Source organism: Trichosurus vulpecula, chromosome 2 (assembly GCF_011100635.1).
Source record: "Trichosurus vulpecula isolate mTriVul1 chromosome 2, mTriVul1.pri, whole genome shotgun sequence".
Lineage (NCBI taxonomy): Eukaryota > Metazoa > Chordata > Mammalia > Diprotodontia > Phalangeridae > Trichosurus > Trichosurus vulpecula.
In genome coordinates, this window is record NC_050574.1 from 85,790,490 (window position 1) to 85,817,498 (window position 27,009).

General features: G+C 36.9%; 1 protein-coding gene and 2 pseudogenes across 1 annotated transcript; 1 reads left to right on the top strand and 2 right to left on the bottom strand.

The window, feature by feature from the left end:
* Positions 1-5,352: 5,352 nt before the first annotated feature.
* LOC118835885 (olfactory receptor 52E4-like) lies at positions 5,353-6,297 on the bottom strand. The gene has a single exon (XM_036743178.1). It carries the CDS (start codon positions 6,295-6,297, stop codon positions 5,353-5,355), a length of 945 nt encoding a protein of 314 aa, XP_036599073.1.
* A 10,297-nt stretch (positions 6,298-16,594) lies between these two features.
* On the bottom strand, positions 16,595-19,769 carry LOC118836594 (annotated as a pseudogene).
* Positions 19,770-20,103: 334 nt separating this feature from the next.
* Positions 20,104-22,213, top strand: LOC118836595 (annotated as a pseudogene).
* The last annotated feature ends 4,796 nt before the right edge of the window (positions 22,214-27,009 follow it).

Consider the following 27,009-nt stretch of genomic DNA (forward strand, 5'->3'; position numbering starts at 1 on the left):
GAATCTATTTTTAACCTCCCAAGTACTTGCTATTCAAGGGTCCTTCTACTTCTTCTAGTGAAAACCTCAGTAGAAATAAGGAGATGTATACTTCCTCTCATGTAAAGCCTTGCTATACATTAAGGTTTATTGTCTAGATAATTTTGGATCCTTTAGTTTTCCATTTTAAATCTTATTTCCTCATCTTTCACCATCTTAAATTGATCATCTAGAATATATCACTGCTTTCATTTCTTTATGAAGTTATCTAGGGCAAGACAGATCTTAGGAAGCTAATTTCTGAATACAAATAATTACGATGACATGTTGTCCTAGTCATTTAATCAGAGATTCCATACTTTTAGTGTTCTCTTATGTTCTAGCAAGTTAAGCACAGTCTGGTGGAAAAACAGCCCAAAATGGAAAACAGGAAACCTCGTATCTCTTTTTGGCAACGACATTTGCTAACTATTCAAACATAATCCTATCAGTTTATCACCTACTGTCACTTCTATCCTCTGAAATGTAGAAATTAATATCTGTCCCCAGGGTATTATTGTTAGTGGAACTTTTATATAAATAATTAGATTTTATTCACTTAGGCACTTCTCCCATGGAGACATCTTAAGTTCATTATGGCTCAGTAGACAGCCTTTCTGAGTTGTTTCAGCTGAAAAATCACTACCTAGAAGTCAACTTTCTAGTGGAAATCAACCCTCTCACTTTTGGCTAACATTCTTAAATGTTTTGCGTGTTGCATTGATTGTTGCAGGACCATTAGAATCATGGATTAGGACAGGCAGTGACCTTAAATATTATCTGTTAGAGTCCCTTCTTTCATAAAGGTGGAAGCTGAAGGTCATAGGGATTAAATGATTTATCCAATGTCTGAGGGGCAGAGAAAGTTCTGGAATCCAATTATTTTAACCATACATCTATTGTTTGCTTTACTGAGCAGTACTTTCATGTAAAACCATAGAGTGCTTTCACTTCTTTAGTTCTATTTTATTGTGACCTTAATAGTCAACCAACGTTTCAGTATACACAGAACAATAAGAAGATTATAGGAGAAATTATAAATATTACATAGTCTATTTTAGCATGTCTCAAATCTATCAAATATCCTCACCCTGCTTTGTTTCTGTCTACTTCTAAACTTCTTTTTGAACTTCCGCATATCAATTTTTAATATTTTGTTAGTGCTTCATCCCATAGAGTGCTCAAAAGATGGAGTCACATTCTGACACTCAGGAAACACTCCAAGCTCATAAAGCTTGGTAAGGTGTGACAGGGTTTGCACTCCATAGAGCATGTTTAAAAATTCTGAGCTGCCTCCAGGTCACAGCAGAACATCAGAATAGGTCTTCCTGTGTAGTTGATGATTGAACGGAAAAAAATCATATGCACACATGTGTATGAATTCTTATGGAAAGTAATAGTGCTATGAATATAAAGGAATTATTATTACTAATGATCAAATCATAGTTCTTTTGAACTTATTGATTATTTTTAGACCTTCTTACATCCCTTTACTTTGTGAATCATTTTAAATTTGTTACATAGCTGATTATAAGGCTGTTGATAGTAATGGAAAAAAAAACAAAGACACCTCAAAAACATTATCTACATATTTGTTGTATTGAATAGACTGTCTCAGGTGTCTATTGATGACAGCGTCCCTTGAGACCCTCTTGTGTTTGGTCCAGAGGTCTGGCTGTTCTTTGCAGGCCAAATTGAGTTACCGACTCAAAGCCATTGTGCATAGCATGCACCCTAGGTGTTCATTCTAATGTTTCCTTATTGATTCACAGAAGTGGGTATGGCTGATTTGCATCAGACATAGAAGGAAAGAAAAAAATAAGAAAGAAAACATTGCATCAGGCCCCAAATAGAAAGATTATCATTGAAATCTATCCCTGGTTCATTTTATTGATTTCACACTGGGTGCTGTGTATAAATTCAGAATTGGTCAGTACTCTGGGAATTAGGCCTCTATGTGGTGCAGTGGATACAGCACCAGGCCTGAAGTCAGGAAGATTCCTCTTCCTGAGTTCAAATCTGCCCTCAGACACTTACTAGTTGTGTTACTCTAGACAAATTACTCAACCATGTTTGCCTCAGTTTCCTCATCTGTAAAATGAGCTGGAGAACAGAATGAAAAACCACTTGAATATCTTTGCCAAGAAAACCCCAAGTGGGGTTGTGAAGAGTAAGACATGACTGAAAAACAACTGAACAACCACAAATTTGGGAAGTAACAACAAGTGGAAACATCACACACACATACACATATACACACACAGGCTCATGTTGACATATGCAGTCACCTATAACCATCCACATAAGGATAAAGTTCAACTTAAAAACCCACATTCAAAAAAAAGGAAAACCAATGTATATGCTTATAAACTATGTTGCCAGTTCCTAAAGCTTCCCTGAGGGAAAATTAATCTATAAGCATATAACTAAAAAAATGCACAAATTCATGTTCTTAGGTGAACAAGTACATACAAACATTCCATGATAGTCCAAGGTTAAGGCACAATTTCCATCTTGATTCTCTCTAAAGTGGCAGTTCTTAAACTTTTTTTCATATGTATGTAATAGCCCCCTTTGGGAGTCTGGTTAAACCTATGGATCCATTCTCAGAACAATATTTTCCATTTCTTAGAATAAACTATGTAGAATTAAACAAATGAAGTTTTGGGGCAGCTAGGTGGCACAGTGAGGAAAGCACCAGCCCTGGAGTCAGGAGGACCTGAGTTAAAATCTGGCCTCAGACACTTGACACACTTACTAGCTGTGTGACCTTGGGCGAGTCACTTAACCCCAATTTCCCTGCCTTCCCCCCTCAAAAAAAGTTTAAAAAAGTAAAAAAAAATGAAGATTTAATATTTTTCTCATCCAAGTTTATGGATGACATGAATCCTATCCATGCACCACAGGTTAAGTATTACTGACCAAAAATAATTGTATTTAGCTTGGGAATATTTTAGAATGAGAAAGAAATTACAATTCTTTCAGTTTTGCTGCAACTTCAGGTTAGGATTAATGCATACTATCTAGAGTATGAATTGACACTGAAGATAATTCCCATGCTTTTGAAGAAGCTATTCCCTAAGCCAGGAATATAGTCTTTTTTTCTATGCATCTTACAAAGCATAGGTGTAAGGAGTGTTCAGGAGGACTAGCACTTCTAATATGAGGGAGTGCTGAGCCTTTTACAAGGCTGTTCCACCCACCTTTGGTGTCTACTTGATTCACCGAACTCTTATCTTTGGTTCCAAGATGCTTGCAACATGTGTGGCAGTTACACCCAGACAAATTATCTCCATAGGCTAAACCTTCAACCTTTGATGGTTGAAGGTAACTGAGAGGCCTCAAATCCATCAGCAGGTTAGGTGGAGCAAGCATGTGAAGATTTCCCCTAGCAGAGTGGTTGCATGAGAACATTTTTTACAAGGACCATGAAGGCAGCTGTAGCAGACTCCATGGAGTCCTTAAAGTTTGGTCCAGCATTGAAAATGCAAAGGCCATGCACTGAATCTTGGGTTGTCTCAATTTGTCTTGATTTTTCTCCTGACACTGGACTTCAATGAGTCAGGAAGAGAGAGTGAGACCAATGACTTTGTGCAATTCTGCATCACTGGAGTCTAATTCATGCACAAGTCAAGATATCACCTATAAGGACAATGGTCTTCTTTAAAAACAAAAGATAAACAACAATCCCCAGCTTTATTCAAGGCCCAGCCTTTCCTAATTTTTCCAGTTATTATTTCATTTTCTGTCCTAAAATTACCATGTATATACCTATCCCACTCTGCTCTTCCCTGCCCCCGCAAGGGGTAATAGAAACTCTGGATGATCTCAGAGTATAGAGACTTAACTCTCTGGAATGTATGCAGGCACACACTGTCCACAGCCATGGGGTTTATGATTCCTTTGGCCTTGCAAAGTGTTCTGCCTAAATTTCTGGGGTGTTCTTGAAGGACTGAAATTGTAAATAGAACAATAGTGTTGACTACCTACTTTCCTTGCCATGTAGGAAGATGCAGAGTAGGAATAAAAATATCAATAAGGAACATGGAGCCCTGACTAGACCACAAGTTGACTGCAGACAACAGGAGAAAGCAGACTGAATGAACCCAAGAATGCATTCAATACCTGATCAAGGCAACCAATCGGCGGCAGTTAGGGAGATGTAGCAGACTCCAATTCACAGCATGTTTCTCCTTTTTTTCCCTAAAAATGGTTCTGAGAAAAGTTTCTGCTAAGGTTTCAAACCTCAACCTAACTCCATTCTGTCTGCCTCATAATCTCATGGAAAGAGCATAACGAAGAGGTAAATAGCATCCCTAATTTCAATTTGCTGCATCCTGTGCTGGAAACATTGCTTCATTAATATTAATTATTTCTCACATTATATGATTTTGTTCATAAATTACATGTTTAAAATGAATTGAAGAATGATGAGTTGAAGGTGCTGAAATTGAGGGGGTCTCCAGATAACTGAAAAATTAAAGAGATAGATAGATAGATAGATAGACAGATAGATAGATGTTTATCTATCTTACATACATGCATGCAAACATACACAGTAATTTCTGGGTATTTTCTGGAACATAATGTTTAGAATGCCAATGAAATGAGAGAAAACGAGTGTGTGTGTGTGTGTGTGAGAGAGAGAGAGAGAGAGAGAGAGAGAGAGAGAGAGAGAGAGAGAGGACAAACCTAGGTACCATATAGTTGTTGCAAACTGTATTGTATCACCATAGTTTCCTATGACACATAAAATGCAATAACATTCCGAGGGCATACATACCCTGAGTATACTGAGATCCCAATGATCCTTGAAAACTCATGACAAGAGGTAGAAGTAATGAGAGGGACAGATTATACATATATGTAGCAATGGATTAATTAATTTTAAGATATTATTGATTCTAAGGGCAGCTAAGTGGCTCAATGGATAGAGCACAGGACCTGGAATCAGGAGGACCTGAGTTCAAATATAGCCTTGGACACATACTAGCTATGTGACTCTAGACAAGTCACTTAACCCTGATTGTTCCCATAAAACAACAACAACAAATGAAAAACATTATACATTCTAGTTGTCAATTCCCTATAAAATTAAAAAAAATTAATCTGGTAATCCTTAGTGGACTATAATCTCAAAATAAATCAAGAGCATAATATAGAAATTGGAAGAAATAAAAAAGAAAGAAAAAAGATACTTGCTCATGGAAAGGCTTCCACTGTTACCCCAAGGGTGATGTTCCTATGACTGGAATTATTTCCACCAGCCTTTCTTACAAACTTTCCAAATTCACAAGTTATCTCTTAAAAATCATATCACTACTGTCTCAAAACTTATTTTGTGGGGTAATGTATGACCTGGAGGATACGTTTCCTAATCTGCTTGGTTCTGGCCCCATAGATCAAGGGATTGATCATGGGAGGAACAATGAAGTAGAGGTTGTCTACAATAATCTGGAAGTGGGGAGGCATTTGATAACCAAAAGTTTGAGTCAAAAAAGTGAACACAACTGGTGAATAAAAAAGGGCAATGACACAGAGATGGGAGCCACATGTGTTCATGGCCTTGTGCCGTGCTTCCCAGGAGGGGATCTGGAAGACGGCTCGAAGAATCATTCCATAAGAAAGGCTGATAAAGAGTAAGTCAATACCAATAGAAGTCACAATGACCATGAGGCCATATAGAATATAATTAGAAATGTCACCACAAGCAATTTGTACCATAGCCATGTAAGCACAATAGGAGTAGGGAATAATGTTAGTTCGGAAGCTAGTCAAGGTTCTGGCTAAGATAGGGGCTGGAGTAAGCATGACCATAGTCCTCGCTATGACTGCCAGCCCCATTTTCACTAGTGAATTATTGGCTAGAATAGTAGTATATCTCAATGGACTGCAGATGGCTACAAAACGATCAAAAGCCATGGCCAAAAGAATGCCAGACTCCATGACATAGAATGATGGGATGAAAAACATCTGGGTAAGACACCCATTAATGCTGATCTCTTTAGCATTCAGCCAGAAGATACCTAACATGCGGGGCACAGTTGCACTAACTAAGGACAGATCAACAACTGACAGCATGGCCAGCAGGAGGAACATGGGCTCATGGAGACTCTTCTCTGCATGGATGATGAACACAATGGTGATGTTGCCAATAAGAGCAATGATGAAGACTAAGAAGAAAGGCAGGGAGAACCAGCCATGATAAGACTCCAGTCCTGGAATCCCAGCCAATACAAAGACCTCTGGCTGGGGAATGGAGCTGTTACAAGAGGACATCCCTCTTTACTCCTGACTGGGGATGATGAAGATCTATTCACTGGAAAGGAAGGCAGAGAGAAATTTGGAATGAATAGACAGTAAAATAGGAAACACTTAGAGGTTGAATGATATTGGTGTTTTCTTCTTGTAGTTCATCTGGTTGGAATCTGTCAGAGAAAAAGAAAAGAAAACAAGATTCAAAGAAAGATGTTAGTGGTGTGTCATTTCCTGCATCTATATAAGTAAAATACTTTACATGTTGATTTCTTACTTGTATACTTGTTAACTCTGTCCTGATTTGAGTTTACTATGCATATTTCCTTTGGGAAATCATTAGCCATTCAGGGCTCAATTTAGAAATTGTTCCCTCTTATAGAGACAACCTGGCATAGTGAAAAGAAAGGTGGCCTCAGAGTTTTGAGACCTGAGTTCAACTCTTGACTCTAACTCTGATGTATACTGGCTGTGTGACCCTGGGCAGGTTGTTTATTGTATCAGTGTGCTAGGCAACTCTCTAAACTATAATCTGCGGTGAACATGTTAAACTACATTAGTATAGGGAATTTCCTCATCTAATAGATCTCTATACCAATATAATCATAGGGCCAAGCCCATCACTGTCTTCCATTTAAAGATATAACACCACACGGGAGGAGGAGGTGGTGTAGGGGAGACTGCTGTATTTATAATCAAAGGGTTCTGGTTTAAATCTCATCTCCTCTGTTTACTCCCTATGAAATTTTGTAGAAGTCACTTAACCCTTAAGTCTTCAATTTTCCCATTTGCAAAATGAGGAAGATGGAACAGATGGTCTTTAAGTGCCCTTCCAGGTCTCAATCTATCATTTTACAGTACTATCCCAAGCCCAAGCTAATGCCTACACTCTTTCCTATTTAAGTTTTCCTTTTTCTTTTTCTTTCTTCTAAGGCCCACTTTCTAGATTTGCTTGAATAGCAGTTATTCTCACTATAGCCCTGCCATTTCTTGCCTGCTTTCTGGGATACCTGAATTTGCCCAGACTTCTTGGAATAAGTGTGGCCATAGCACTGTCTTCCCCTTTTTAATCCACTAGATATAGATCATTGAAAAAAAAGAAACAAAATATCTACTAAGGAAAAATAAAATAAGATCACAGAATTGCAAGGAACCTTAGAAATCATCTAATCAGTCTTCTAGTTCCCTCATTTTGAAGATGAAGAAATTTAGACACAAAAAGATGAAATGACTTATTTAAGGTCATTAAGGTCAATGAGTAAAGCAGAGAAACTCATGTCTCTAAGTCTCTTCAGTCTTAAACCAATGTGCTTCATTTTTTGTCTGCTATTAAGTGAATGACCCCTTCTGCACCTCTCATCAAGTTCTGGCTTCCAAATGTGTTTTTCAGAAATTCTTAGGGCTAGGTAGATAGTCAACTTTGAGTTTTGATTAAGTATTTCACCTCAGTCCTCATGTAGATGCCAAGTCTCTCCAACCACCCAATCACAATTTTCCCCTCAAAGAATTGCACAAAAAAGTCTAGCCTACAGATTTTGCAAACTAAGCAAGTGTATAATCTTTTTGTGTGGACTATAATAATGGGCTAAAAATACCCACCATAGGACAGAAAGCCATTATTGGGAGGGAGAGGCTAGGTCATAAAATTATTGAAGTAAAACAGCCTGAAAATCCATCCAATCTGAAAATCACATTACAAAGATGGGGATATTGAGACCCACAGAAATTAGGTGATTTCCTAAAGTGAGTGTCAGAGAGAGAATTTGAACCCTAATTCTCTGAGTTGTTCTTTCTACCACTATAATGCAATGCTACACTGGACTGTTCAATCAATCATTCTCTAGCAATGAGAACTGTTTGACAAGAGAATGGACTGCTTGAAGTGATAATATAAAACAGAAAGAGGTATCAAACACACACAGCTGCAACACATCTGAATGGACTGAACCATATTAAAATCTAATTGGGAAATATTTGACAAAATAAGTAGAAATATAAATAGAACACATAATGTCAATATATGGTTTTCTAAGTCAATATGCAGCCTGCAAGGATACTTATGTGCAGTCTTGTGCCCCCCTTCTATACTACAGTTTGATGCTACCGATGTAAAATATCTACAGTTTTACAAAATACTCCTATACATGACATTCCCATCTAAGGATCTTTCTAGAGAGTGGGGAAATAAGGGAAAATAGGGTTTAGAAAGAAGATGTTTAAAATTCACCTGGAGAGGGCTAGTGAACCTTAGAAATTGCAAACAAAATGACAGATAAGAGATTAATGTTATAATAGTACAAAAGATTGTTTTATTAGAGCAAATATAGCAGACCTTGTATAGATTACTCCCAGAGAACACTGTGTAACTCAGCAGTTACCACTAGAGCAGGACACTCTTACTGTTTTTTTTTTCTTTTTAATGCAACCCCTTGGCAGTTTGGTGAAGTGAAGGAAATATGAAATTTCAATTTCGATTAGGCATTACTGGATACATCTCTCTCTCTCTCTCTCTCTCTCTCTCTCTCCATATATATATATATATATATATATATATATATATATATATGTATATATATATATGTATACACATATATGTCTATATCTAATATGTATCTACATATCTATATGTATATGTGTGTATATCTCCTCATAGAAGTTCACAATTACCCTGAAACCTATGCACAGATAGGATCTGCGGATCTCTGATTATAAAACCCTGCTATTAAGAGTTCAGCAGTAAGTGCTATGTGTCTCTTAGAGATGATGCTCATGTCATAGGGAAGTTACTTAGCAGCAGAAAAATTTAGGAGCTATTCAGCTCAATTCCTCCAAGAATTTAAAGCTATTAGAGTGCTGTGGCTTTGGGGAGAGGTAAAATAAAGGATAATGATAAAGGAAAACAGAAGGAAAGATCTGTATTTTATCCACATGGAAAACAATGTTTTCTAATAATTAGAGCTGTTGTAAAGTGGGATACACTGCTTTAAGATTATACAGTCCTATCTTGCTTATGGCCTTTAAACAAATGCTTGATGACCACTAGTCAGGAATTTCATAAAGAGGTTCTAGTTTAGGTACAGGTAGGTAGCACTTTACCCTGACTATATATGCATATGTATGTATGTATATATGTATGTATACATGCATATATGCATATATAAATTTCCTCTGATTACTTTTTATTTGCTCACTAAACATTTCTTATATTAAAATGTAAAATCCTTAAGAGTGTTGGATGACTTGAATATATTCACATGGCCTCAATTAAACACATCAACCATTTCTCGGCCATCCATTTGGGTTTGCCATGATTTCCATTTCATGTGCTTCTCTTTGCTGTTGCTGATATAAAATTTCGAGTTTCATAGTACGCTAAATTTAGAAGTGAAGCAGTTACATGGCTCTTTGCATAAAGCTCTGGGTCTGGAGTCAGGAAGACATGAGTCCAAATCCAACCTCAGAAACCTGCTTCCTGTGTGATGCTGGACAAGTCACTCAACTTCTGTTTGCCTTTATCTGGACAAGAAAATGCCAAACCCCTCTAGTGTCTTTGCTAAGAAAATACCATGGACAGTACAGTGCATGGGGTCATGAAGAGTTAGACATGACTGATTAATTGAAAAAAATTCTTAGAACTTTCAGGGTCACTGAGTCTAAAACTTTCATTTTTAAAGAATTCCAGCTCAAACAAAGTAAGTGTTGCTCAGCCCTGCACGAGAAGAAAGTGGTAGAATTGGGATTTGCAAGAAGTATACATAAGAAGAAAGACGATGTTGAGGTTTAGTCAGCATCAGTGAAGGTAACTTTTTTTCAGAATTTGGCCCACAGAGATAGAAAAGAGATTACATGACTGAGGGAGAAAAGTCAAGAATACACATTTAATGGAAAATAATCCACTGAGAGCATCAGGAAGACCTCGCAAATGTGTGCATATGTACATATATGCATATGTGCATATACATATATATGTATGTATGTGTGTGTACACATAGACACACAGGATTAATTTGAGGTTGATTTGTTTTGTGGAGGGGAAATAGGTAAGGCATGCTAGGAGTCACTGATCACTTATGACCAGAGAGTATGGTTTGATTGTTTAAGGAATAGAGAGTTTTCTGACTCCATATTCATCCCTCTTATCCTAAACTTATCTCCCTTTCTTACTTCATTTTCCCCTTTCCCTATGCTTTTTCCCCATGTTCTGACAGAAAGATAGGAGAGAACGTTTCATTACCTGGAAGTACAAGGGTGATGGATGAAGAGTCCAGTTAAACTGGAGCTGTGGCCCAGCCTAGGACAATCTATATGAGATGTGAATGAAGAAGAGCAAATGATGTATGCAGAAAGTATTCATCAGAATAACTGATCTAGGAGAGATATTTATGCTACTGATTCTTTTCTATTCTTTCTCCCAGGGGACTCCCAATTGAACAAAGAGTTTTCATCAGCTGCATCACTTCAAGGATCAGAGCTCTCTTCTGGGAGTAGATGATGAAAGGAGATATCTGTTAGTGAAAAAATAGGATTAAGATGAAAGTGGAAGAGCTTGATTTTTACAGAGAGAGGGAAACACTGTGTGAAGTGTGCTGGGAATAAAAACATGTGTCTATCATTAGGCCAAGCTTTAGAAGAGCAGATTTTTTTGTTCTTGTTTTTATTCCTAGAGTTTAGCAAGGTGCCTAGAACAAGGTAGATGCTGAATATATGCTTGCTGACTGACCAACTGATTGACTGAGGTAAATGTAGCAGGGGTTGAGGGCACACTTAAACTTGACAAATATAATCTAATGCCGTGGTCTCTAGACTCTTCTGAGCATGAAACAAATCAGTAAAATTGTTGAGCCTATGCTGGAGGTTATGGTCAGACATGTGCCTTAGGAAAACATTTTGGCAATTGTATGGGAAAAGAACTAGAGAGTGAAGAGACATGAGACAGGAAGACCTATCAGGAAGTAATTGTAATAGTCCATGGGAGAGGTTATGAGAGTCTGAACTCGAGTGGGGGCCATCTAAGTAGGAAAAAAATGGAATGGATATGAGGGATAAGGAGGTAACACTTATAGTATTTGGCAGGCTATGACGGGATATGAGGTTGTGAGGTAAGAGAAAGTAATGAGATGACAAAGATACTGAGGTTACGACAGTCTGTGGGACTGGAATGGTGCTGGTTCCTTGGATAATTAAAGGACAGCTTGAATGACAGGTAAATTCAGGGGTGAAATAATGGCAGGATATCTGGAATGTAGATTATAGGCTTTCAGTACCTGTGTCATCACTCTGTCTCATCCAAAATGAAAAGAGTAATTGGATCTTAGAATAGAGCCCACCCTTTGAAGGGTATTCACATCAACCATGAAGTGATCTAGGGAACAAGGGGAGAAAATTTTCCCCATGGCTCCTGCCCATTGCTCATATGGCTAGGGGAATAGGATAAGGGGGTGATGCCCAACTCAGAAGTAAGGGTTTAGGAGTTTAACAGTGAAGAAGAGGAATCAGGGAAGTGTTGAGTACTAGAGAAAAGTATGTTTATGTTAGAGAGAAGCACATCAACTTCCACTGGCAGTGATGGTTGGGTGGAATATTCTTCCTAATCTACCAATGGGTTGTACACGACACCTTGGCCAATCCACTGCTATCCTGAGTTAGGCCTCAGCCCTAATCCAGAGTCAAAATGGAAGATTCACTCAGAGGCTCCATGTCAATCACACAAATATCTGGTTATATTCTTTCAGTCAACATTTCAAGTCATTCCAAGATATGGAATAGATTTAGAGATCCTTGAAGCTGAAAATGTAGCATATGGCATGGAGTCAGGAGTGCTGGGGTCTCTAGCAGTCTGAGATCTTTGCTGAGTATCTGTTTCATCTTCAGGAACTTCTAATTCAATTCTTTCTCAATAGCTTTGTTCTGGCAAAATCTTGATTTTATTCTCTTGAAAAAAGGCAAAGTTTTTAAAAAAAATAGAGGTACTATTTTCTTTCTATTGTCCACTATCATGTGATTTCTTGAAATATAGCTCTGAAAAACCAGGCTTTGATAAAGCCCATTGGGATTCACATGGAGCTACTTGACTATGCCTTTAAACCCATGTCACTTTGGCTTTCACTGATTGGTCAGTAATAGGTCCCAGCCCAAGCCTCACTTATTCATTTTTTTGGGGGGCTTTTAATAGCTCAGAGTGAGTGTAAAAAGCAATCGTTTCTGTCCTGGCCAGATACTCGAGCGGCTTCTCCTCTCAGCTTGAGTCTTCTGTGAAGGCAAACTAGGACATCTTTTCCTCAATTCTGACCTAGACTTTAACTGCTGAATGGGTATTGCCTCAGACAAACTGAGCCCTGGGAAAGACCTTAGCTTAAAAAAGTCCAAGTTATCCTACTGCATCCGGGGCCACTGCTAGTCATCCTGACCTATATGTTGCCACTGGACTCTGATGACTCTGGAGGAAAGAGTGAGGCTGATGACTTTGCAAAGTTCTGCCTCACAAAAGTCTAATTCCCTTGCAACTCAAGACATCACCATCCTGATGTCGCTGATCCTCTGTGAGATTGCAGGATGAACAAAAGCAACAACCATCATGTTTCTGTCTACTACAAGGAGTAGAACTATTCCTTCTACTTTCTGAGCTGTTTTATATAGATATAGATATAGATATAGATAGACATACACACATACACATATATACATATACCACATACATATATATGTATGTATTTACACACATTTTATAGATATAATGTTCTTATGATTTGTCCTGATACTAGTCAGATATTCAGACTGTCAAGAACTTTGCCAGTTGTCCTGACTTTTGTCTTGCTACCGTATCTTTATAACTCTGTAAGATAGAGTACAGCTAATGGCTTTGAGGAAGTCAGGCCCACATAAATCCAAAACACCTTGTGAGGGCATTGGTACTCTTCCAAAGGAAGGAGGAACAATGAGAACTCCTTTTATTAAAAAGGGGTATGACTATCCATTTTCCACTAAGGGACCTAGTCATTTTCTGAAATCTTTGAGATCAGCTTTCCCTAAAAATAGGGTATATAATAGACCATGACTAAATATGGTTGAAACAAACAATGATCAAACAAACAAAAACCACTAATTATCCATCCCAATTTCAACCAAATATTCATTCCTTGAATATGTTTTTTTCTCTTTTAAAGTACCTACCTTCAAATAGAAACAATGTTGGGGGAGAGGAAAAAACAACAACACCACCCATTGCTCTAGGGTGTTTGCTTTATTGCCCAGTATTTCATAATCCTTAGAAATGCCTTCCAGGACACTTTGCAAACCACATCTGTCTCTCAGACCCCTCAGATTTATTAAAGAGTGCAATAATTATCATATTTGACAGATTTGAAGAACCTTTCTGTAATGCCCTAATACATATCCTTGAAATATAGAACCCCAGTTCATATAGAGCTAACATATTTCAGTTCCTGAAAATCTCCACTGGCAATTTTGAAACATGATGAATATATTTTTCCACTGATTTTTATTGGATGTACTTTTCCCAGTGATACTTGTTTATTAGAGTGGTCATTTCTTCGAGTAGAAGGAGATGCTTTCTTCTAATAACCAGAAAGCATTTTCATGGGACTAATATCATAGAGATAAAAGTTCAGCTGCCCTCGTTATTCATTTCCTCCTACTTGAAATGTTCTTCTGCCTGCCCCAATGTTCATGCTATCTAGTTTCTTCCTTAACTCTTGAGAATTATTTTTATCTTTGAAGCCTGTTTCCCTTCCTTCAAAGGAAACAAAAAGTCAAAGTAGCACTTAGGTTTGAAAAATCCACTCCACATCTGAGTTTAAAAAAAATTGTTGAAACAAATATATGATAGGGGACGCATGGCTGTCCACCAGTTTTAGTGAAAATTATTTGAATCTTTCAGTGAACTACAAGCTAAATGTTAGACAGTAGAGTACTAGATAGGTCAGAAAAGCTGATACAGTGTTTGGAAGCATAGAAAGGATAGCTTCTGGGACTCAGGAACATTAGCCTCTCATTTGCTTAGAAATCTGTAGTATTATGATTAGTTTTGGAGGTCCTGGCTTAGGAAACATATTGGAAAGCTGGAGAATGCTCACTGGAGGACAGTCAGGCTAGTGATGACCTTAAGAACATAACCTGTGTGATCGGGTTGTGAAGGAACTAGAAATTTTAATCATGCATAAGACTTGAGGGATATGGGATATGCATAATTCATTTCTTCATGTATTTGACAGGTCATCATATGGAAGAGAGATTAAGACTATTAAGAGAAATTTATATTATATTATTATATTAATAAATAAGTATTAATTTGTAATGCATGCTTTTCCTCCTTTTTCTATGAAGACATAACACCTGAAAAGGTCAGTCAGTCTCTGAAGAGCATGTCTGAATGATAAAATTACTCCTAGACCCCAAGGCACATGTTCCTTGACTAGATTGGGCAGGACCTCACCTAACTGGGAGGCTAAATTTCTGTTTAAAACATTAATAGAAAGTAGTCTGGACTAGGTCTTAACTTGGTTGGAGGAACCCCTGTCCTTGATCTCCTCTATTAGAATTTAAGGCAACCCAGCTCATGAAAGAGAAAACTAATCAGAGAGGTCTAGATAGAAATATCTTCCCCTGCTAAGAAGTCGCTGAATCTCACGATCAAGCCATGTTCTCAGCAGGATGAGATGAAGACTTTTAACCCACTTCCTCATTAAATGTCCACCAATAAGGGTTCAGTTTCACTTGTAAGGGGAGGTCCCAGTCAGAAGGTACAAAGCATTTCAGAGTGTCTGGTACAGTTAGTTACTTAGATAAACTACTGACTACTGATTTATTATTAGCTAGCCTAATTAATGGACTGATTATCAATTAGCCAGAAACTTGTTGCTCAGGGTTTTATTCGCAACAATATTTTGTTTGACTACAGTTGACAGAAATAGGAATGATTCATGGAAGTTGCAAAGAAGCAAAATGAGACAATATCAGAAAAAAATCCTAACAATTATAGCTGTCCCAAAGTGAGATGAACCATCTTGAAAGGTAGGTCTTCAAAAAGAGATTGAATGACCTCTGCAGGAATTTTCTATGCATTGGATATGATGACTACTGAGAATTATCCAACTTCCACAAAGGTGTTTAATAAATACTTATTAATTGATGAATTCCAAATTTCAAATTTTCTCACTCTGTAGTATCTATCCAGTCTTCCAAAAACATTTTATTTCTATTTGAGAATAACTTGCTCTGTATACATGTGTAGCTGTTACTTGGCACTAACAGTATCCAAAGCACAGACATTATAAATTCTCTTCACATCATGCGACATTTTCACTTTGTCCAGAAGTCTTGGAGATACTTAGTTTTCCATTGTTCTTGATGCCAGTTGCAACTCACTTATAGTTAACAACCATCAAAAATTTTTTCCAGCACTATTCATTCTGTTGACCATCCTATGTCCAGGTTCCCCAACCAAGTTTTAGAGGTTAATAAGTTTTCCCAATGTTTCTGTGATTTGTTCTGTTTCTCCTTGGCTTATGATGCAATTTGTTAACAGGAACTATTCATTATATACATACATACATAGGTGGAGAAATACACATGTATAGAGACACATATGTATAAGAATATAATTTTGTGTGTGACTACAGGTACACATGTCTCCTCCGATGTAACATAAGCTCTTTGAAATCACAGTTTATTTAGCTGAATAAATTCTTGATTGAGTGCCTCTTCTAATGGATTTTTTCTTGATTTAATATGCTATTCTACATGTCTACCTATGATTGTTCTTGTTGACACATAATGTTCCATGCATTTGAAACTCTCAAAAGACAGATACGCTATTACTACTTCTCTTGTTCTCAATACCCATAATTAAAGTCACAAAATATACCCTCTTCTTCATAGTCCATCATGGGTTATTTTGTTTAAAGTGGATTATCCATGACCATTGGCTTTATAATATCCTTTCTGCTTCTCCTCTCACATAAGCCATTTCCTAGGAAAGGGTAGTAAACAGAAGAGAATTTATCTAGAGATAGAATAGCAGGAAGGGATGACTTCTGCCCATCTAGTCTTCTCTTTCTTAGAAGTGTTGCTTCAACATTCCCTAAGAAATGGTGTTAAAATGTAGGTGGTTGATTTCTTTTTCCTGTCATAATAATTTTGGTAAAATGGCAGAACTTACAGGAAAGAAACTATGGACCACCATGTATAAATGAGAAATGGGCTCTTTGGTCTTCACTCAACTCTAAGTTTTAGGTGCTTCTGTTACCATGTCTGTTGATACCTCTATCACAATCAGATACACTTGACCCTCAACATCGCAATTTTAGGTCCTGATATGATACACAATGAAGTCTAAGACGGGAGGAACCAAAAACTACATGTTGGCAATGAAAATGTGAACCTGAGGTAGCACATTGTTACCAAATCAGTGAGTGAGAAATGTGAAAACAATTGTAGGACAGAAGACAAGATTCACATAGACACAGGAGTCACATTAACCCAAGGACTTAAGCTGGCTGCATGAGAAGGGAGACAAAAATAGCACAGAAGAACCAGATATAGGAGACAGAAATGGAGAAGCCATTACAATAGCTATTATAGGGGCTACAGTTAAACTATAGCATTTTGTGGAATATATGTCCACACATGCCAAATTCACCACTTCCACTTCCATGAACTCACAATAAGTATCAACAATGATGTGAGTTTGACAGTAGGGAAATTAATTGTTTGAGCAAAAAAGGATGTGGAGAGGACACGTCCTGGAGAACTATAGCCCTGGCAATCTTAGCTATCCAAGCATTGGTTAAGAATTGTAGTAAGGCACAGTAGGCTGCAAATGTCCATATAACAGTCAAAGACCATGGCCAAGAAGAAGCCAGATTTCATGGCTGTAATGCTATGGATAAAGAACATCTAATTTAGAGAGGCATCAAAGGCAATTTGAAGTGAACCAACCCAGAAGAGACAGAGTATTCAGGGCAGAGTGGAGGTGGAGAGGAACAGGTCAGGGATAGAAAGAATATTCAAGAAGAAGAATATGGGTTCATATAGACTTCTCTCTTCTCATACCACCAATAGGATTGTCACATTCCCCACCACAAACACCTCATACAGGGAGCAGAAATGTATAACTATGCAAATGTATTCCTGGCCTGGGATGCACAACAAGAAGAATATGGATGAGGACTAATGTAAATCAGTCATGGAACACCTTATACTATCTTGTAAGGACACCACTCTCTATGATTCCAAAGGCTCAAATGCTCCAGAAATAGTGCAATCAGATTGTGAAAAATATGCAATATCTCATGTTCATCTTGTAAAATAAAAAAGCTGGATAGGAATGGCTTCAATAAGAAAACAATATGACATACCTGGAAGTGGCTCAATAGCTGGATTTCTACATGAACACTGATCCATTAAAACTATTTCTTCATGCCTTGGCCAGACCACTCTGGAACTCTGGACACCATGATTTAAGAAGAATACTGATAATCTAGAGAAAGTTTAACATGGATGATGAAGGGACTTGTATCACTGATATAAAAAAATCAATGAATTGGGGATATTTAGCTTTGACAAAATGACTTATAACCGCCATCTCCTATTTAAAACAGACAATCTGAACTTTTTAGTGACACTGACATAGGGTAGTTTGGTGAAGCCTATGAATTCTCACAATAATCTTTTTAAATGTATGAAATTTTAAAAAATATATATTGTAAAGGAAAAAATGATGCTAACTCTTTCAGGATTTAAGATAGACATTTCGAACTTTTTGTGTCATGGAATGTTTTAGCAGTCAGGTGATGCCCAGAAACCCTTTCTCTTAATAATATTTTTAGTATTAAGAAAAAAATGTATAGGTTTAAAAAGAAAAATAATTGTATTGAAATACAATTATCAAAATAGAATACATGCTCACAGATCCCAGTTTGGGAAGCCATGATCTAAATAATTGTCATGTAGGTAGAGTATAATACTTGGCTACAGAGCCAACAGTGTGTAGATGTTGAAGAGATCTACATTTTATCACACTGGAAAGAAGTGCTTTCTAATAATTAGAGCTGTTACAAAGCAGGATGCACTGCTTTAAGATGGATACAGTCCCAAGATGGACAAACAAGTCCATCTTGCTTGGAGTTTTTAAACAAATACTAGATGACTACTTGTCATCAATTTCATAGACAGTTTCTTGTTTTATACTAATCTCATTCTCCTTTGAATATTAGTTATTTTTTTCACTAGCCTTTCCTTATACTAAATTATAAAATACTTAAAAGTATGGGATGAAGAGAATACATTCATATGGCCTCAAGTGAATACATGAACAATTTCTTGAGCATTGGTTTGTGTTTGTTTCCCATTTTATGTGTGTCTCTTTGTTGTTGCTGAAATTAGATTGCAAATGTAATTTTATAACCAGAAGGGCCTTTCAAGGTCACAAAGTACAAACCTCCTCTTTTTTTAATGTAAAGAACCCAGGGTCAGACAGATTCAATGATTGCTTAGTGTTAGGCAGAAATAAGTAGAAGAACTGGGACATGAAACTTGTACACTAAGGAAGAAAGAGTAGGTAGAGATATCATCAACTGATGCAGGTAACATTTATAAAAATAAGTTTTCAAGGAGAGGGGGAAGAGATGATGTTGCAACAATTGAGCTAGCAGCAGCTGTTGGCATATAAGACCCCACAAGATCGGCGACAAGATATGTCAGCACATGTTCTTTTGACCTGCTTTACTAAGGAGAGCAATTTTAAAGGGTTAACAATCTCACCTCAATTAAACATACATATATCATGCACTTAGTTCAGGGGGAAAATCCAGCACCTTGAACTTCAGAGCAAATACAAACTAATTACAAACATACACTATATAAACAGAGCAAATACAAATCAACATTTGGGTTACCAAAGCTGGGGGGTCAGTTACAGAGTCTTGCCCAGAGTCTCAATACTCCTTCCATGAGTGAGCCCCAAACAAAATGCTGACCTCTGAGTTTTTATACCCTGTTGAGGGCTCAAAGGATTCACACCTAATCAGCAAAAGGGTGTGAGCCTGGCGCTTTATATCTAGTTAGCAAAAGGGTGTGGGCCTGGGGCTTTGCACCTAGTAAGCCTTAATCAAAGGCACTTGATTACTTTAGCATTCTCAAAGAGAAAACAGTAAAAAAAAAAGGCCCACCTTAATTACTGATACACATGAACAGGTACCTGAAGGAGGACAAAAATGTCAAGAATATAATTCTTTTTCATCCTTCATTTTTGAAAAGTATTATGACATTATGGGGTGATGTTTTGAATTGTGCATGAGTTGGATTTAAGTGAGGCATAGTTGAGCAAAATTATCAGCCTCACTCCTTCCTCCCGAGTCATCAAAATCCAGTAACAGGATAAAAGTCAAGATGACCCATAATGTCCAATGATGTAGTGGATGGCTTTGGAATCTTCAATGCCTGACCAAATTTTCAGGGACTGCTTCATCCCCTTTCATGACAATTGAAAGAATATGTGTGTGTATATACACACACATACATATATGCATGTATACATATATAGATATACATATATGTATGTATGCATGTATGTGTGTTTGTATATCTATATATGTCTTTCCATAGCAATTTTTGAGTGTTTTTCCACAAGATAACATCAAGAATGCCAGTGAAATGAGAGAGAGAGAGAGAGAGAGAGAGAGAGAGAGAGAGAGAGAGAGATTGAGAGAGAACAAACCTAATGATCAGGTAGTTGTTGCAAATTGCATCCTAGCTCCTTGTGACACGGTGAACATAATCAAGTTGAAACAACAGGGGATTATTCTGGGAAGAATGCAGAGTATGTTGGAAAGTTTACTCTTAAGATTTCTTTCACAAACAAGGCAGAACATCACCTCAGGGTGAATGTACAACAGCAAAAATAAACAAGAGTTGGGGTAGAGCAGTGGTTCTCCTGGGACTACTGGAGGGGATCTCAGGAAAAACCATAGGAATGGAGGCTCAGCTCAAGTGAAGTGCAAACACCTCCAGGCCATCTCTGCTGAAACAATAAGCAACAAGCTTTGGGGCAGCTGGGCTGGGAAGGACCCTTGGCCTCAGCCACCAGAACTGTAATGTCACTGGCAGTGTGGGGGTCAGACATCTGAGTAGGGGAAGATTGTAGGACCTGCTACTGTTGTGAGATGCCAGGGCCAGCTCTACTAACCAGACAAGGTCCTAGGATGTGGCTGATAGTGAGAAGGAGCTAGCATATGCTCAATTAGTGTCATAGCAGAGACTGGGACACAGCTGGTTGTGGGCAATTCCAAGAGAGCTGAGTCCCTGGTTTCAATTTCAGGTCAGAGAGGAGAGTTGAAGGTTGAAGCTGCTGGAGAGTTTGCCAGAAGCAAGAGCGTTTGCAAGACAGTGTGGCTGGGAGCCCTGGCTGTGGCTTAGCAGTGCAGAGGAGTGTTGAAGTTTGGCTCCCACAAAGTTCAGAAACAGTAAGAGGGACCTGAGGCTTGGGGCACTATTTCCCACACCCCAGAACTAGAGCTTATATAATAAGCTGCTAAAAATAAAATAAAATAAAATAAAATAAAATAAAATAAAATAAAAATGAGTAAGCATGGGAGAAAGAACCCAACCATAGACAGCCACTATACCGATAGAGAAGATGAGGGTTCATATTCAGAGGAAGATAGTAAAGTTGAAAAACAATAAAGCCAATCTTACCCCAAAGAGTGATATCAAATAGAAGCCAAAAAAGAGTTCTTGGAAGAATTGTTAAGGTACTTCAGCCCCCGCCTCACTTCCTCCGCTACGCTGATCATGCTGAGCCCCTGGTGGGTCGAGGTCCTCCAACCTTCCCCAGAGGGCACAATGAGGGCTCCCGGGAGGGAGAGGGTAGGGAGGGGCCCGGGCAGTGACCGCTTCCAGGAGCTGTGGACACGGTCCTCAGGCACTGCTGGGCACTGCCCGATGAGGACATCCAGGTCCAAGGCTACGTCTTCAACTGCGGCCTGAACTATGGCGTTCTCATGCGCGCCTTCGCCGCCACCAGATTCCAGGCCACCAGCTACGGCCGGGGCCATGTGCCAGGTCAATGGTCTGATTCAGAAGAGGCTGGATCCTCTTGGGGAGGAGGAGGAGAACTGTGTACATCTGAACCCAAGCCATCGGCCGTGATCAGTGGCACCATCTTCTTGTGCTACAAGTCAAATTTCATCAGCTCTGGCATCCGAGAGACCATTCATTACCTGGTGCAGCACAATATGGTGGATGTTCTGGTGACAATTGCAGGGTATAGAGGAAGATCTGATGAAACGCCTGGCACCCACATATCTGGGCTAATTTATCCCGAAGGTAAAGGACCTGAGACAAAATGGCATCAGTAGGATCGGAAACCTGCCTGTCCTCAATAAGAATTACTGCAAGTTTGAGGACTGGCTGATAACGATTCTGGACCGGATGGTTCTGTAGCAAAATACAGAGGGGGTGAAATGGACACTGCTGAAGATGAATGCAAGATTGGGCAGAGATCAGCAACATCCCCATGCTAAACCCTGCTCTGACAGATGGGTCTCTTGGGCATATGATCTTCATCTACTCGTATAAGAACCCAAGGCTTGTACTGGGAATTGTGGAAGATTTCTGATTCATCAGTGCTCAGGCCATCTTTGCCAAGCACACAGCCATGATCATCCTTGGGGGAGGCCTGGTGAAACACCACATTGCCAATGCTAACCTCATGAGGAATGAGACTGATTATGTCATCTATAATGTCGACGCAGTCCAGGAATTTGATGGCTCAGACTCTGGCGCGAGGCCAGATGAAGCTGTGTCATGGTGGATGCTAAGCCAGTTAAGGTCTAAGGCTGATTCCTCTCTTGTCTTCCCTCTGCTTGTGGCAGAGACGTTTGTCCAGAAAATCAGTGCCTTCACTCCTGAGAAGAACAACTGAGCAGCTGGTTCCAATAAGGACCTGAAGCTGGGGGTTCTGACACCTCCTATTTATTGTCTCACAGTTATTCCCCAGACATCCCCACCTTTCATGGTGCCCTAGCCAAAGTCAGCAAATACCTAGGCCTGAGAAAAAGGTCTCTTTACATGGCAGATAAAGGCCAATAAGGCCTTTAAATTCCATGCATCCAAAAAAAAAAAGATACTTCGAAAACCAAATTAGAGAGATCAAGGAAAAATTAGATAAAAAAATAAAATAAGACCAATCCAAGAAAATTATGAAATGAAAGTTAACCAACTGGAAAAAGAGATTCAAAATTTTAAGGAAGAATAAAAAAACCTTGAATACTAGAATTGGGCAAGGGAAAACACATAGCATTATAAGACATCAAAATAATAACACAAAATCAAGATTATTTAAATAATAGAAGAGAATGTGAAACATCTCGTTAGAAAAAAAGTGATCTGGAGAATACATTGAGGAGAAACAGTGTAAGAATTACTGGACTACCTGAAAGTCAAAATTGAAAAAAAAAGGAATCTTGATGCAATACTACAAGAAGTAACTAAAGAAAATTGCTCTGAAATTCTAGAGGGTAAAGTGGAAATAAGAAACATCCCCTTATCACAACCTGAAAGAGATCCCAGGATGAAAACCTGCAGGCATATCACAACCAAGTTTCAAAGCTCCCAGGTTAAGAAGAAAATATTACAAGCAACAAGGAAAAAAATAAATGCTGTGGAACCAAAAATCAGAATTATACAGTGTCTAGCAGCCACTGCAATAAAAGACCGTAATTCTTGGAACATTTATTTCAAAGTGCAAAAGAGCTGGAGTTGCAGCCAAAAGTAACTTATCCAGCAAAGTTTAGTATAATCCTGATAGAAAACATAATGGATGTTTAATGGATTGAAAGACTTTCAGGTATTTGTAACAAAAATACCATTAATTAATGGAACATTCAACATGTAAGATCCCGGAGAATTATATTAAAGACCAATTATAAGAGACTCAATAAGGTAAAATTGTTTACTTCTTATATGTGAAAATGTCAGCATTCTTAAGACTATCTTCAGTACTTGGATAGTTTATAAGAAAGGTTGGGGCAGAACTGAGTATGATGGGGTGATTCTAAAAAAATTGAAATTTGGTAGGAAAAGGAAAAAAAAAAACATCTATTTCATAAAAATGAGGAATGAGAGGAAGAACTGATTTAGAGGAAACAGGTGGGTTGGAAGACTGGTAGTGCCGCAACCTTACTCTCATCACATCTGAGTTAAACAGGGAACAATAAATACATCTAGAAGGGTACAAATGTCATCTAAATTCATGAAGAAATAAGAAAGCAAAGGGACAGGATAAGGGGAAATTTTTAAAAGGTTGCGTATATTAAGCTTTAGGAGAGGGGCAAAGGGAAGGACACTTAGAGGGGTGGGTAGAATGAGGAATAGAAGGATGAGGGTAGAGGATATAGGAGAATTTTTTAAAGGTTCTGGATTAGAGAGGTAGTGGTTAAAAGTAAGCTGGGAAAGGAATATGATAAAAAGAAAGAGTGAGAAGGACAATAGTGAGGAAAAAAGGATGAGGGGAAATATGCAAATAGTAAGTATAATTTTTAATGTAAATGGGATGTACTCACCCATAAAATGGAAATGGATAGCAGATTGAATTAAAAATCAGGATCCAACAATATGTTGCTTACAAAAAACAGATTTTAAAATGAGAGATACACATACAGAGTTAAAGGGCTGTGATAGAATTTATCATGTTTCAATCAATGGAAAAAAATGCAGTGGTAGAATCATGATATCAAACAAAGGTAAAGCTAAAACAATTTTAATTAAAAGAGAGAAATGAATTACATTATGGTAAAAGGTATCATAGAAAATGAAGCAGTATCAATAGTAAACCTATATGTACCAAATAATCTAGCATCTATTTTAATAGAAAAATTAATTACAGGTAGAAATAGTAGTACTATAATAGTCTCAGAACTAGATAAATGTAATAGAAACAGTTAAGAAAGAAGTCAAGGAAGTGAATGGAATTTTAGATAAGCTAGATATGATAGCTATCTGGAGAAAATTGAATGGGAATAGAAAGAAGTACACCTTTTTCTCAATGGTACATGGTACCTTCACAAAGATTGACCATATATTAAGACATAAACATTTTGTAGCTAAAAGCAGAAATATTAAATGCTTCCTTTTCAGATCACAATGCTATGTATATTATGTATACATGTATATGTATATATATGCATATACACATATATACATATTATATATATACATATATATGCATATATATTTAATGAGGGACCATGGAGACATAGAAAAGAGCTAATTGGTTACTAAACAAACTAATTTTAAAAAATGAGTAGATTAAAGAATAAACCATAGAAACAATCAATAACTTCATTAAAGAGAATGACAATAATGAGACAATATATCAAAACCTATGGGACACAGCAAAAACAGTATTTAGAGTAAAATTTATATTCTTAAGTGCTTACATCAACAAAATAGAGAAAGAACAGACTAATGAATTGAGTACACGATTTAAAAAACTAAAAAAGAACAAATTAAAAACCCCGAAATAAATATTAAATGGAAAATCCTAAAATTTAAATGTGAAATTAATAAAATTGAGTGTAAGAAGGTCACTAAATTAATAAGTAAAAATAGGGGTTGGTATTATAAAAATAAAAATAAAATAGATAATTCATTGGTTTATATGATTTTAAAAGAGAAGAAAACCAAATTTTAGTATTAAAAATGAAAAAAGTGAATATACCACTAACAAAGATAAAATTAACCTAATCATAAGGAGTTATTTTGTCCAATGCTATAAGTGAAATAGAAAAAAAAAATTACAAAAAATTAAACCACCTAGATTAGCAGAAGAGAAAATACAATATCTAAATAGATGTGTTTTAGAAAAATAAATTGAACAATCCATAAATGAGCTTCCGGAGGAAAAAAAAAAAAACATCAGGACGAGATGAATTGACAAGTGTAGTTTATCAAATATTTAAAACCAACTAATTCCGATAGCAAATAAATTATTTTAAAAATACAAAACTCCTTTTATGAAACAAATATGAAACTGATACCTAAAACAGGAAGAGTGAAAACTGAGAAATTAAATTATAGACCTATTTTATTAATGAATGGAGTGCAAAAATCCTAAATAAAATACTAGCTAAAAGATTACAACAATATACAAAAATATTATCCATTATAACTAAAAGAGATTCATGCCAGGAATGCAGGGGATTGTTTACCATAAGAAAAGTTATTAACATAATTGATTAGATCAATAATAAAAGTAACAAAAATCATGTGATTATATCAATAGATTCGGAAAAAGCATTTGATAAAGTACAGCACTCATTTCTATTAAAAACACTTGAAAGTTTACATACAAGTAGACTTTAAATCAAAACGAAGCATTTACCTAAAACCATCAGCAACCATTTTTTGTAATATGGATAAGATAGAAGCCTTTCTAGTAAGATCAAGTGTCAAAAAGGATGCCCACTGTCACCAATATTATTCAATATTGTATTGAAAATTCTAGCAATAAATAAAAAGAAATAGAATGAATGAGGATGAGCAGTGAGGTTATAAAACTAGCTCTTTTGCAGATGATATGATGTTATAATTGAAAAATCCTAAAGCCTCAACTAAAATTTTAATTGAAATTGAAATTGAAAATTAATTGAAATAATTAATAATTTTGCAAAGTTGCAAGTTATAAAGTAAACCCATGTTAATAGTCAGTATTCCTATGTATCACTAAGTAGATGCTGTAGGAAGAGATAGCCAGAAATACCCCATTAAAAAAACTCTAGGCAGTATAAAGTACCTGGAAGTACAACTGCCAAAGGAAACCTAGAAACTATATGAACAAAATCATAAAGAAAAAAAATTGTACAAATAAATTCAGATTTAAATAAATTGAGAAATATTAACTGTTCATGGGTAGGCATGAGCAATATAATAAAAATGATAATTTTATGTAAATTACTCTATATGTTCAATGCCATCCCAATTAAATGACAAAAAAAATCTTACTGAGCTTTGGAAAAAATAATAACAAAATTCATTTGGAAGAAAAAAAGGTCAAGAATATCAAAGGCATCCATGAAAATAGTAAAGGAAATAAGTTTAGCAGTACCAGCTCTTAAAGTATATTATAACACAGTCATTATCAAAGCTATGTCGTACTGGCTAAGAGTAAATCTGTGGAACAGAGTAGGCATACAATTTACAACAGCAAACAAATAAAGTAACCTAGTGTTTGACAAGCATAAAGACTAAAGCTTTGGGGACAAGAACTTATTATTTGGTAAAAAATTGTTGGGAAAGCTGTAAAGCTATCTGGCAGAAACTGACTATATACCAATATCTTACACCATTGACTAAGATAAAGTCAAAATGGATAAATGACTTAGATATAAAGGGAGATATTACAAGAAAATTTAAAGAACATGAACATGTGAACATAGGTGAACAATATATGAATAAACAAGAAATAAAGATCATCGTGAGATGTAAAATGAACAATTTTGATTACATTAAATTTAAAAAAATGCAGCCAAGATCAGAAGGAAAGTAGAAAACTGGAGGAAAATTTTATTGATAGTAAAAGTTGCATATCTCAAAAATATAAATAAATGTGTCAAATCTATAAGAATATGGGTCATTCCCCAATTGATAAATGGTCAGAGGACATGAACAGGCAATTTTCTGATGAAGAAATAAAACAATTTATAGTCAAATGAAAAATGC